Here is a 13,827-nt window from a genome sequence, read left to right as displayed (position 1 = left end):
TGATAAAGAATAAGATGATCACTGAAGTTCTTTCCGTTGTAGTCTCAGTATCCTTTTATTAAAATATATATTTTTAGTTGTAGATGGACACGATACCTTTTATTTATTTTTATGTGATGCTGAGGATCAAACCCATTGCCTCACACATGTGACGCAAGTGCTCCACCACTGAGTTACAGCCCCAACCCTAGACTCAGTATTCTTGATACTGAATGAACTTTGTTCTTCTTATTCTGGGTTAACATCAGAAAGCATATAATTAAGAACTAAAATATTTTAAGTTTTTATTTGTAGAATGAAATATTTCCTTTGTCTTTTACATTTAAAATTGGACATATATATTTTTTTCTTTAATTTAGAGAATCAAATGATGTATTTAGTAGGATTTACTGTTGCTTTGCTCTGTATGGAAATAAAAAATTGGTAGATCATTCAGTGGTATCTCCACTAAAGTAGTTTTGTTTCTAAATAGGAGCACATTCAAAATGCTTAGTAAAGCCTGTTGTAAAAGAAATATTATGTTCACACACACACACACACACACACACACACTCACTCTCTCTTAAGCTGACTGCAACCTAGTAAAGCCATAGCAGTTTTTGCAGGTTAATATAAAATTTTGTTATTTTCCTCATCTAATAAATGTTATACTTTCTAGTGGCGAGTAAGAAAAGAAGCTATGATGGGTCTGGCTCAGCTTTATAAGAAATACTGTCTTCATGGTGAAGCAGGAAAGGAAGCGGCAGAGAAAGTCAGCTGGATAAAGGACAAACTTTTACATATTTATTATCAGAACAGCATTGATGACAAGTGAGTCTACTATGTTGATCGAATGATTGAATGTAAAACTGCTTTTCATTTTTAAATGTCTTTATCTAACTTTAAATACTTTATTTCTAAATTTAGAAATAACTTTCTATGAATTCTTACATACTATGTTTAAATAAGTTTGTAAGGTAGCATAGTAATAGTAAACTAGGCAAAGATTTTGTAGTCAACCAGACCAGAGACAGCTGTTTGCTGTGGCCCTTATGATTTTACTTCTGTGCATATCAGTTTAACATAAAAAGGAGAAATTTTCTTAATGCACTTTTTACAGGATTGTCATGTGGATTAAATAAAATAATAAATGTAAAGCACAATGGTCCTTTCTTTGCCTGCAGTGTTGTTTGATAATTCATAATTATTAGTTTTCCTTTTTGCAACACTGTCATTACCAATAGAGGCATTATTACATTCTTTTGATTTTTCTCAATGCTACTTCAAATTTTATAATGGATTGGGTTAATGATACTCGGTTTTTGTAAAATACTTTGCAGTGTTTTATTGAATTAGAGTGATTACTTGGGTATCACAGGTAATGTATTTAATTGGTCAATGAAGAGCTCTTTGTTTTCTTATTCCAGTAGTACTGAATAATAGATATATAAGTTTTGCAAGAAAGATATTCCAGTATTGATAAAGAATTTAGAATATGGAGAGAAGAAAAATAAATATGCATATTTTCAGGAAGTATTAGAAAGGAGATCCTCTTGTTTTCTCTCTGTGACAACATGGGAAAGGAACTGAACTATAATCAGAGGAAATTAATGAGTTTCTTGACAATTAGAATCATAGCTTTATATGTAGTGTTAACTAATTTGTTATAGTTTTGGACTGTTGAAGAATAGGTGATACAGCCTGCCCAGTGTTTAGGAATAACATTTTACTATCCTAGAATAAATGTTTCATAAGGACACATTATAACTTGAAGCCACAAGCAGTAACTGCCTCTAAATTTAAAAATAACTGTAGAACATCTTCCATTGGAAAAACCGATTATATCCTGATGTTTCCCATCGTATGTGAATACACTATTGGTTTGGTATCTTTCTTCAAAATGGTAAAAATGACTATTATCACTTTAAAAATAAAATAATTGTGCGTTTTGGGTCTTGTTTCACAGACTATTGGTAGAGAAAATTTTTGCTCAGTATCTTGTGCCCCACAATCTGGAAACAGAAGAGAGAATGAAATGCTTATATTATTTATATGCTAGTTTGGATCCAAATGCTGTAAAGTAAGTTATTTTTCAAATGACTAAATTATTTTTGAAAATTTTGTAAAATTACTTCATCTTATCTAATTATTGTTGTTGTCATCTTATCTAATTGTTATAATTCAAGAAACTCAGACAAATATTTATAGAGAAAAATATTATTTAAATTCAGATCAGTCAACAGCAAAGCTATTCCTATATTCATAGTGGTTTTTTGTTGTTGTTGTTGTCGTTGTTTTTTACTTATCAATGGACCTTTACTTAACTAATTTATGTATATATAGTGCTGAGAATTGAACCCAGTGCCTTACACATGCTAGGCGAGTGCTCTACCACTGAGCCATGACCCCAGCCCCCTCACAGTGTATTTGACAACTGGGTCATAATATGTTCTCAGACATTCAACAAAGTCCCCATGTCAGAATACCTGATGGGTATCTAAATTATACTATTCTCCTTTATCCTTTCATACTAAGTACTAAATTAATAAATGAGTAGGGTTTTTTTGGTTTTGTTTTTGTTTTTTTTAGAGCATATCTTCATCACCTCTACATAAGATGTGCATTTAATTATCTAATGAATATTTTAAGACAGAAAGGAAGCACTATTAATAATTTTGCTTGGAGCCGGGTGTGGTGGTAGTGCACACCTATAGTCCCAGTGACTTAGGAGACTGAGGCAGGAGGATCGCCAGCTCAAAGCCAGCCTGGGCAACTTGGGCCCTGTCTCAAATAAAAAATAAAAAGGATGAACTGAGGATGTAGTTCAGTACCCCTGGGTTCAATACCAATACCACCAAAAAAAAAAAAAAAAAGTCAATTAAAATGCACACAAAATAATTGAGTCCTGTATTAAGAATTTTGAGACTTTTGATTTAGGATTTCAGCTGTATTTTATATATATATATATATATATATATATATATATATATATATGTATATGTATTTGTGTGTGTAAATAAGCTGTATATAATTGTATAATTACATATATAGGTATAAACTTTAATTTGCATACAGAATGTTGTAACATCCCTTTACTCAGAACCATCATTTTTAACCATATACACGTTTTCTATCTCTATATATACATTTTACACGTTTTCTATCTCTATGTATACATTTTCTTCCCAAACATTTGAGAATAATTTGCAGATGTGGATCCCTTTAGATATAAATACTTTAGTGTTGACTCATTATAAACAAAAATATTTTCTTATAGAACCTTAACAGTGTCTAATCCACTATATGTGTTCGAATTTTCCTCAGTTGTTCATATAATGTGCAGGTTTGTCTCATCTGGGATTAAATATTACATATGGAATTATTACTCAATCTCTTTTTATGACTGTTTTTTGGAAGAGTTATCATAGACCAATTATTTTGTATAACATAGTCTCCATTTGGATTATTTTGATGTTTTCTCACTATTAGATTATAATCATCCATTTTTAGCAAAAATTCCTTGAAGGTAATATATATCACATCAGGAGGCATTAGCCATAATTCTTTGACAGCATTATTAATGCCACTCCTGATAGTAAAATGCTTGCCTAAGGGTTTAAATGTGTGTGTTTTGTGGTACTGGGGATTATACCCAAGGGTGCTCTACCACACTGAGCTACGTCCATAGCCCTTTTATTTTTATTTTAAGACAGGGTATTACTAATTTGCCAAGACTGGCATCTCGAGATTGAAGTCTCCTGCAATAATCTCCCAAGTAGCTAGGATTACACGTAACTTGGCCTAAGGTTTGATATCCCTTTGTATTTCTAAATATCTGGCCAGGGCACTCAGAAGGATTTCTTAGAGGTACTCTGGACACCTGGAAGTATAGAGGGCATTTGTAAGAGAGGAAAGTCTGTAATCATGGAGAGAAATGAGTATCGGGGCTGTATATAATTGTATGATTACATATATAGGTATAAACTTTAATTTATATAGCTCATGTGAGGCACTGGGCTTATCCTCGGTACCACATAAAAATAAATAATAAATAAAGCTTTTGTGTCCACCTACAACTAAAAACAATATTTTTAATAAATAAACAAACAAATAAATGGTTGGTATCCCTTCATATAGATTCCTTAGCCTGGCATTCAAAAGACCTTTTTCATCTGCTTCCTATCTATGGTTCGCTACAGCTATTTATGCTCCCCACTACACTCTGTAGTCCAAGCACATAAATGTTCTTCAGTTTTCTTTTTCTTATTTATTTATTTATTTATTGGTTGTTCAAAACATTACAAAGCTCTTGACATATCATATTTCATACATTTGGTTCAAGTGGGTTATGAACTCCCATTTTTACCCCGTATACAGATTGCAGAATCACATCGGTTACACATCCACGTTTTTACATATTGCCATACTAGTGACTGTTGTATTCTGCTACCTTTCCTATCCTCTACTATCCCCCCTCCCTTCCCCATAAATGTTCTTCAGTTTTCTATGTGTGCCATACACCTAGACACTTTATCACTCCTTCAGCCAGAATACTCTGGCTATCTCTGAGCCTCTTTATTTAACTGCAAAATTCTTCTTTTCTCAGATATTTCTTAGTGGTAGAGAGTTTGCCTAGTATGGATAAAGCCTTAGGTTCCATCCCCAGGACCATAAAAAATAAAATCAAAATAATAAATTCCTCTTATGAGGAGCTTTCTAGTTACCATTTATATTATATAGTCATAAATCCTAGTAAATAAATATTTGCTTAAAATTTTGTGTAGATGTAGAAAAATAGTGTATATATTCCATGTAACAGAAAATTAAGTTGAATAATTTGTAGTAATGTTAAGTAATATTTTTTTTTATATTTATAACTTTATTTACAGAGCTCTCAATGAAATGTGGAAATGTCAGAACATGCTTCGGAGTCATGTACGCGAACTATTGGATTTGCACAAGCAGCCTACAGTAAGTTCATGATTTGTTTAAATTTATAGGCTATTGTCATGATTAAATGTTATATAGTACTATTCAAAAGTCATATATTTTCTTGTTCCTTCAATGTAAAATCAATATTAAGTATCAATCCTATAATACCAGTGTCAAAATAACAAATTCTACTCAAAGTTTTTTGGAAGGCAGGTAGAAAAGACTTGAATGTTCTTGATGGACTTTTAACTATGTTTTGCTAGAATAATACATTTTATTCTTTTTTAAATATTTGTTTTTGGTTGTAGTTGGACACAATACCTTTATTTTATCTATTTTTATGTGGTACTGAGGATCGAACCCAGAGCCTCATGATGAGCACTCTACTGCTGAGCTACAACCTCAACCCCAACCCCTAGAACAGTATTCTTAACCCTGGGAACTGTAGACAGATTTCTCAAGGATCCAGGGATGTTAGAGGAGGGGCTTGTCAAAACTTTTTTGTAAATGACTAGAAGTAAAAACTTAATTCAACTCTTCCTTGGTGTAGGACAAAAGCAGTTATAGGCACTCATAAATTAATGGACATGGCTATATCAAGAGTTCCAACAAATGTCACTCTTGGGGATCAACTTGGGGGATACCAACTTCTTTTCCAAATTATTCCAAATTAATATAAATTATTAATTAATTCCTTGTGTTGTAATTGTGAAGGAAATACTTTTTGAAGGGGAGGTTATTCTAAGTTTTTAAGAGATGGTGGTTTTGGCTGGACATAGTCGCACACACCTATAATCTCAGTGATTTGGGAGGCTGAGTCAAGAGACGATTGTAAATTTGAAGCCATCTGGGCAACTTAGCAAGACCCTATTTCAAAATAAACAATAAAAGGAACTGAGGATGTAGCTCCATGATAGAGTGATTGCGTAGTATGTGTGAGAATCTGGGTCCAATAGCCTAGCACTGCCAAACAATAGAGCCCAGACTGGCCCCAAACACCCGGGCTCAGATGATCCTCCTTCTTGAGTAGCTGGGAATCCATGTGTATACTATCATGGTTATATATCATGGTTACTTTTTAGATATTTTTGAATAACTTCCTACTAACATCTTCTTTCCTTCTATTTGTCTTAACAGTTTGTTGCCTCTTAATAGTTATTTGCTGTTAACCTAGTGTGTAGATTGGTAAACCATTTTCAGTGGGTAGATAATGATGAAGTTTTTTAAAACTATGAAGCATGTACAATAATGATTATTATATTTTCTTACAAAAATTAGCATGTGTGACTGGTTGTTCTTTCTTTTCTATTTTAAATTTCAGTCAGAGGCTAACTGTTCTGCCATGTTTGGAAAACTGATGACCATAGCAAGTGAGTATGTTTATTCACCCAGTAAATATATACTATATATCAAAACAGACAATTAGTTCACCCCATAAACTATCAACTTAGTGCTAAGAAAAATAGTTCTTAATTTAATTATTTCTAAGAACCAGTTTGTCCAGTATTCCTTTGATGACTCACCAATATTTTTATGACAGTTGCTTTTAGTTTAGTAGTTTTTCTTTCCTAATATTAGTTCCCTCTTAATTTTATAGAGAATTTGCCTGATCCTGGGAAAGCACAAGATTTTGTGAAGAAATTTAACCAGGTTCTTGGTGATGATGAGAAACTACGGTCTCAATTGGAGTTATTAATCAGCCCAACCTGTTCATGCAAACAAGCAGACGTTTGTGTGGTTAGTAAATTATACTTTTACATTTGTTCTCCCAGCTTACTTGTAGAAGTCTGTATTTCATTAAAGCCTTTTGACGTTTAATGTTTTGTGTGAATTTAACAGTAGTGTGAGCCCTGAATTATTGAGAAGTATTTCTGTGGTCAACTTAGTTCTCGTTATTTACCACTCATTTTCTAGCTACATTCCAGGAAAAAATTAGTGATCTAAGCCAGAGAGGTTTGTCCTAGGAATTGAGTAAGATAAAGTATTTTGTATTTAGTAGATATTCATTGAATAAATGATAAGAATGATCTAAATGCTTTGTGTGCATGCATTTTCTTCTCCTGTGTGTTAGCATGGAAATAACCCCTGTAATAAATCAGCAATATCAATGTTGTCATATATGTGATTTCATTTATAGATAAGATAAATTCCTATGTAGACTTTTGTCCTCATTCTATTCTTGGACTCCTTATTTTATAGAAAACCAGCATCATTGAAAATATCAGGAAAGAAACCTTCATCCGTTCATTTACTCAGCATTTTATGAGACAGAGTCCTAGTTTGAATTTCAGCTATACCATTTACTACCAATATGACCTTTAGTAAGTTATTCAATATTTTTGAGCCTCATTTTCCTCATCTATCTATATATATACATATATAGGGTCCTGGATTTAAATAAGTGGTAGTTCTTATGATATTACACATATATGACAAACACTATGCTTGTGACCAGACTTAAAAAGATGAATAAGACAAAGGTAATTATTTAGTTATTTATGTCTGTGTTCTAAAAAGGATTAGATTTGATATAATTATTTAAATATGTGATAAAGGATAAGGATTATAATAGATACATATACAAAGTGGTCTGGGAGCATAGAACAGAATATTTTATAATAAAATATCTTTTATTCAGTCAGAGATTTAAACAGATCAGTGTTTAGGAGGACATTGAAGGAGCCAGTTTAGGGAAATGTGCTCTTCTGTTGTGCCTAGTAATGTGGATGTCCAAGTGTCCAGACTACTTAAACCTTTGCACTTCTGAGATAGATGATTTGGAAACAACTATTAGAGGTTTCATTTACCCCTTTGGCATCTTGAATTCCAGTTTCAGAGCATTGTGTTCTGGGGAGGAGGCGGGAATCTGAGTAATTGAATCATTGAGCAAAAACAGCTTGAAGATACCTCAGAGATATTTGGTTTGATCACTCGATTTTTCAAAGAAAAACATTGAATTTAAAGAAAAGGAAATTTGGCTGGGTGTGGTGGTGCACGCTTATAATCCCAAAGGCTCGGGATGCTGAGGCAGGAGATCAAGAGTTCAAAGCCAGCCTCAGCAAAAAGCAAGGCATGAAGTAACTAAGTGAGACCCTGTCTCTAAATAAAATACAAAAAAGGACTGGGGATGTGGCTCAGTGGTCAAGTGTCCCTGAGTTAAATCCCTGGTACCAAAAAAAAAGGAAATTTAAGACCACAAGCACCAAGAGTTTCCAAATTAAAAACTGTATGCAGGGCTGGGGATGTGGCTCAAGCGGTAGCGCACTCGCCTGGCATGCGTGCAGCCCGGGTTCGATCCTCAGCACCACATACAAACAAAGATATTGTGTCTGCCGAGAACTAAAATATAAATAAATATTAAAAAATTAAAAAAAAAACTGTATGCAAAGCATACATAAACCACAATACCTGAGGATGAATGTAAACAATGAGTAACTGTACAGTGCAGCCAATAAGTGCTCCTGATTTTAGGAATTAGGAAGATGAAGATGGAGATGAAGATAAAGTATAGTAATGATTCCTTCTTTTCTAGGTATTATATTAGCATTGTGTAACTTGAGTGTATTCGTTAATTTATCTATTTGCTTTCATTTGAAAAGAACACCTTTTAAAAACTCAAGAAAACAACCATTGTTAGAAAAAGTTCTTGCCATTTTCCAGAATATCTTATCATTTTGTCCTTTCTCTCATGGGGTACTGTGTATTAGTTACATATTTTCTCTGACGTCCTTGAATCATTTCATTCTGACATAGAAGAATGGAATAAAGGAAAAAATTAAGTATAAAATTTGTTTTCTGTCATTCTGTATAGCTTTGTTTCCATCTTTTAAGAGTTTTTCCAAAAAATAATCATGTTTTATGTCACAGAGATGAATAATACTCAGTAACAGTAGGAATAGATATCTAATAATTTCCTCCCCTTTGTCTTAGTAACATACTTGAAAAAGTTTTAGAGAATACTTTGTAAGGACTATCAGCAGAGACATACTATGGATTAAAACTTATGTGCATGTATGTGGAGAGTATAAGAGGGTATACAATGAATGGCATTACATTTCTTTTGGGTTTTGTGTTTCCACACTTTGGTTTTACAGAAGGATAACATATTTGCTACCACTTCAACTGTGCTTGCTATTTGATACTTCATGGCCTTACTATAATGGCAGATCCCAAATTTTAAGATTTTTTAGGAAGCTTATTTAACATATAATGAGACAGTCCTAAATCTGAATTTCACCTATAGCACTTACTACTAGTGTGAACATTAATAAGTCACTCAGCCGGGGCTGGGATTGCGGCTTAATGGTAGAGCACTCGCCTAGCATGTGTGAGGCCCTTGGTTCGATCCTTAGCACCACAAAAAGATAAATAAAGATATTGTGTCCATCTACAACCAAAAAATATTTTTTAAAAAAAGTCATTCAGAGGCTGGGGATGTGGCTCAAGTGGTAGCGCACTCGCCTAGCATGCGTGAGGCACTGGGTTCGATTCTCAGCACCACATAAAAATAAAATAAAGATATTGTGTCCACCTAACACTAAAAAATAATCTTTTTTTTTTTTTGAAAAGTCAGCATTTCAGAGCCTCATTTTCTTCATCTATAAATATTACCAACTTCTTGGGATTTTAAAAAGAATAATGTAAAAATGAAATTTTATATATGGCCTAATACAAGGCCCCCTTCACTGCCTATAGATTTAAAGTTCTTATGGTATTACACATAGATGACAAGCAGTAGGGACCCATAAAACAGGTATGAAATGGGATCATGAATCTATCTTTTAACAAAGTCTCAATGTCATTCTGTTGTGTGGTTTTTGAACCACATTTAAGAAACCCCTTCCCTACAGAGTTATCTAGATATACATTATATCTTCAGAAATCCAAATATTCTTTGTCCCTTTCTCCCTGGATCAAGCTTACATTTTGTTTATGATTTGTTTGTTTATCAGACCCAGGGCCTTGCACCTGCTATCTAAGCACTTTACCATTGCACCACACCCCCAGACCCAAGCTTACACTGTAATCACTGCATGGTTTAGTAATTTGTATCATACATGACCTATCATCCAGCTTATACTTTAGGTAACAGACACAGATGAGTTGATTTCAATAGCAAATACAATATGGTAAGTGTTCTGATAGAATCATGTGCTTTGATAACACGAAAGAGCATCACTCATCTCAGGAATGTGTGGAATTAGGGAATGGCTTGTTCTATAAGTGACTCCTGAATTGATTTTTAAAGGATAAGTTGGAGTTAGACCACTGTGTCAGCATTTCTGGCTTGGGTGACTGGCTATCAAAGCAGATGCTATAGGAATAGAAGATAACCATGTGTGATATTTGAGCAGTTGTGCTTACAAGTCCGAGATTCAGGCCAGGTCAATATTTATTAGCACAGTTATATCTCCTGGAGGAGGTAGGAAAAAATATGAAGGAAAGGGGAGAGAGATGCTGACTTATATTTTAGTAACACTCATAGGATGCTTTAATTTTTTATTTAATGACAATGATGCAGATCCACTTTTACATGGAAGTTAAAGCTTTGGAAATTGTTTCTTATGATAAATTATTATATTCTTACCTAACTTACTGATTCTAACTGCAAAAAATACTTGATACTTGATAATATTAAATCTTTTTAGGAATTATTTTGATTGGCTATGAAAACACAAAAGGGATATAGGAGGGATTACTGTGCATAAGAAAGAATACTTCTAAGAAGCTAATACTTTTTTATTGTCAAAATAAGAAAAAAATGTACAAAAAGGAAAGGTAGATGGATACATCATTTTAATAACTCTTATTTTTATAATAATAGGGTTTATAAATTATAACCTTATTGATTATAGGTTATTTCTTCAATATTCCTTAAGAATATTAAGCACCTTTTGTAAATAATAAGCATTAGTAGTATTAATGTGCACTGGCAGTGTAATAGCCTCTTTGAAATTAAAAGCTCCAATTGCTTTTACTTGTGAATTTCCTCATGCTGAGAATGGAAACTGAGAAACAACTGGCCCTGGTAGGCACCAAGGTAACAGAAACTGTGACATATTGCTGAATAGCACAGCCTAGCTAAATCCACATGTGTATATTTTCTATCTTTTGTCCCATATTCCCTCTCCTCTCATAAAACCATCCTTGAGCCCCTCAGAGATGGAGATTTGAGACAGAAAGGTCTCAATCTTCCTCAGTCCCAGCTTTGGGTAAACCTGTTTTCTATCACCAGCCTTTGTATCCTGAGCTTTAGTAAAGTGACAAAGCAGTAGGACTTTTGTTCCTGGTAAACTGTAGCACAGATGTGATAAAAAATTTCTTAAAAAATTGTCAGAGATTCAGAAAAAAACAATTGTTTTTTAAAAACTCATTCTGCCAACAGATTCCTAACAGGATTGCATATGGTTACTTTTGGTTAAAGCTTTCTCAACTACTATTCAATTAGAAAAATTTCTTGTTGGTCTTATGTGTTTTTGTTTATTAGAGGTATATATAGGCTTCTAAATTTTTTTCTTAAAAGTGTAAGGAAAAAAGATAAACTTTATTGCTGCCACAAACTAACTTGATTTGTTGTTTAACCCCAATATCACATAGATTATCACATTTATATTCTAAAACAACTGCTGTGTTTATTTACCTAAGTATTACCTACATAAATTATTGTTATGACCAGTCACCTAAATGTAAAACCATTAAAAAGGAATATAAAAATGTAAGTGTTATCTCTTTGTGATCTGTGTGGAATGGCATGTCTATAACCTTAGCCACCCATGCAAGCTGAGTCAGGAAAATTGTGAATTCGCACCAAACCAGGCAACATAACCAAACCCTGAAATGGGAAAAAGGAAAAAAAAAAAAAAACTGAAACTGTCTAGTATTATTGCTTATATACATTGGTTTATTTTATGTAGCTCTATTACTGTATTCAAATGTGTGACCCTTTTCTCCTTGACACTTATTTCTTTGTTCTGTGCATAGTAACTATTATGACTAATTAGTTATTAGTCATAACTAAACTATATGTTTTATTTTTCCATTTTTTTAGTAAGCTATTTCAAAGCATTGATAGTATAGTCTGCCTAGCAATTTTCCACTAGTCACATTTGTTGTTAGGCAGTCTCTGAAATATTAAAGCAACTAAATTTTACACTAGAAGGATTTGGGGATACCTCACCAAATAACACTAATTTTAAAAGATTATAAAGTATTAAATCTCAGATTTTAAATGGGACTTAGCACAATGTAACAACTAAGCATGAATAAAATATTTTATTTTCTCAAATGCTCACATTTTGCCTGGTTAATTACAGCATGCTAAAATAAATTGGGCAAATTCTAATGATTTTTAGTGATTTTCTTCAGAATCTTAATTCTTGGGACTTACACTCAAATAACTGATCTGGCTGGTGTTCAAATTAATGTAATTTGTATAAATATGTCAATTTATGTCATTAAAATTAAAGTCTACAATAGAAATTTTTTCTTAATCTTGTCCTCCAATATAAAGATATCACTAAAAATATCATTTTTATGCAAAAAGTTTATAAATAGAGCAATTACTATTTATTACTGCTTTATAGTTCTAAAAACACCTGAATGTACAGTATTTAGCTCAGCTTGTTTGTGTGTGCCTATAATCCTAGCCACTGGGGAGACTGAGGCAGGAGGATTGAGTTCAAGTTCAAGGCCATCATTGACAACATAGCAAAAACCCATCTCAAAAAAAAAAAAAAGGTGTTATCCTGTCAGCTAAAATACATATTTACTTATCAGAATTATTTGATTAGGGGCTGGGGTTGTAACTCAGTGGTAGAGCACTTGCCTATCACATGTAAGGCACTAAGTTTGATCCATAAAAAATAAATAAAAGGTATCATCCATTTACAACTAAAATTTAAACAAAAATAAATTTTAAAGAATTATTTGATCAGAAGCCTTGTTGTTAACATTCATTTATTTCTCCAGTGCCCAGTACATTATAAATTTTGTCTTGTCTTTGAGAGAGTCAGTCTCTATAATTAAGTCCATCTTCTTTAGAAACTTCCAACAAGAATATCTTTCTTTGTAGTCACTATTTGATGTAATGCCACCATCTTTAAGCTTAAATTGAGTTAATTTTATACTTGGTTACATCACATAGCTTGCAGTAATTCTGTGTTCCAGTTATAACAAATTAAAATTGTAGAGCTGGGGTTATAGCTCAGTGGTAGAGCACTTGCCTAGTACGTTTGAGTCACTGGGTTCAATTCTCAGCACTACATATAAATAAATAAAGTCCACTGACAATTAAAAAATATTTTTTAAAAAATTGTAGAGGAGTGCATTATTCTCATTCCTCAACTGTGTACTTCCTAATCTAAATAACTTTACAAAATATTTATTCACTTGTGAACATACTCCCAATCATACCTTTCTTACCATGTTTTTTTTTTTTTTTTTTTAACTAGATCTCCCTATGTTGTCCAGGTGGGCCTCAAATGATTCAGCTCAAGGAATGCTCCTGCCTCAGACTCCCAAGTAACTGGGACTATAGGCATGTACCACTGTGAGCAGTTGAATATCCCCCTTTTTAAAAGGAAGAAATTAACTTAAAGAAAACAAAGTATTCCATCAAATTATGAAATAATAAAAACCAATTAAACATACCAATGAAGATCTCAAAATTCAAGAGGCTAATGCAGGAAGATCTCAAGTTTGAGGCCAGTCTCAGCAACTTAGTGAGATCCTGACTAAAAATATCAAGGGCTGGGAATGTTAGCTCAGTGCTAGAACCCCCTTGGTTCAGTCCCCAGTAACCCCCACCAAAAAAAAAAAAAAAAAAAAAGTTGTATACTAAATTTCTTAGTCTAAAACAAAAAAATTTTTCACTCCTACTAGTTTTGGATTAAAAAAAAAATTTTTATACTTAGTCAT

The 13,827-nt window shown here is 32.9% G+C and overlaps 1 protein-coding gene across 5 annotated transcripts in view; it reads left to right on the top strand.

Moving 5' to 3' along the window:
* Pds5a (PDS5 cohesin associated factor A) overlaps positions 1-13,827 on the top strand; it is a 143,223-nt gene that overhangs the window by 77,745 nt on the left and 51,651 nt on the right. For 4 of the 5 annotated variants that reach the window (XM_027938542.2, XM_071614226.1, XM_071614225.1 and 1 more), the window contains exons 12-16: positions 659-810; positions 1,946-2,059; positions 4,869-4,950; positions 6,233-6,281; positions 6,509-6,648. In XM_027938542.2, the coding sequence (XP_027794343.1) occupies positions 659-810; positions 1,946-2,059; positions 4,869-4,950; positions 6,233-6,281; positions 6,509-6,648 (537 nt within the window). Of the gene's footprint in view, positions 1-658; positions 811-1,945; positions 2,060-4,868; positions 4,951-6,232; positions 6,282-6,508; positions 6,649-7,110; positions 7,233-13,827 lie in introns of all 5 variants that reach the window. The other variant, XM_071614228.1, reaches the window with a different exon arrangement.

This window comes from Marmota flaviventris, chromosome 7 (genome assembly GCF_047511675.1).
Source record: "Marmota flaviventris isolate mMarFla1 chromosome 7, mMarFla1.hap1, whole genome shotgun sequence".
NCBI lineage: Eukaryota > Metazoa > Chordata > Mammalia > Rodentia > Sciuridae > Marmota > Marmota flaviventris.
This window is presented reverse-complemented; position numbering and strand designations above follow the sequence as displayed.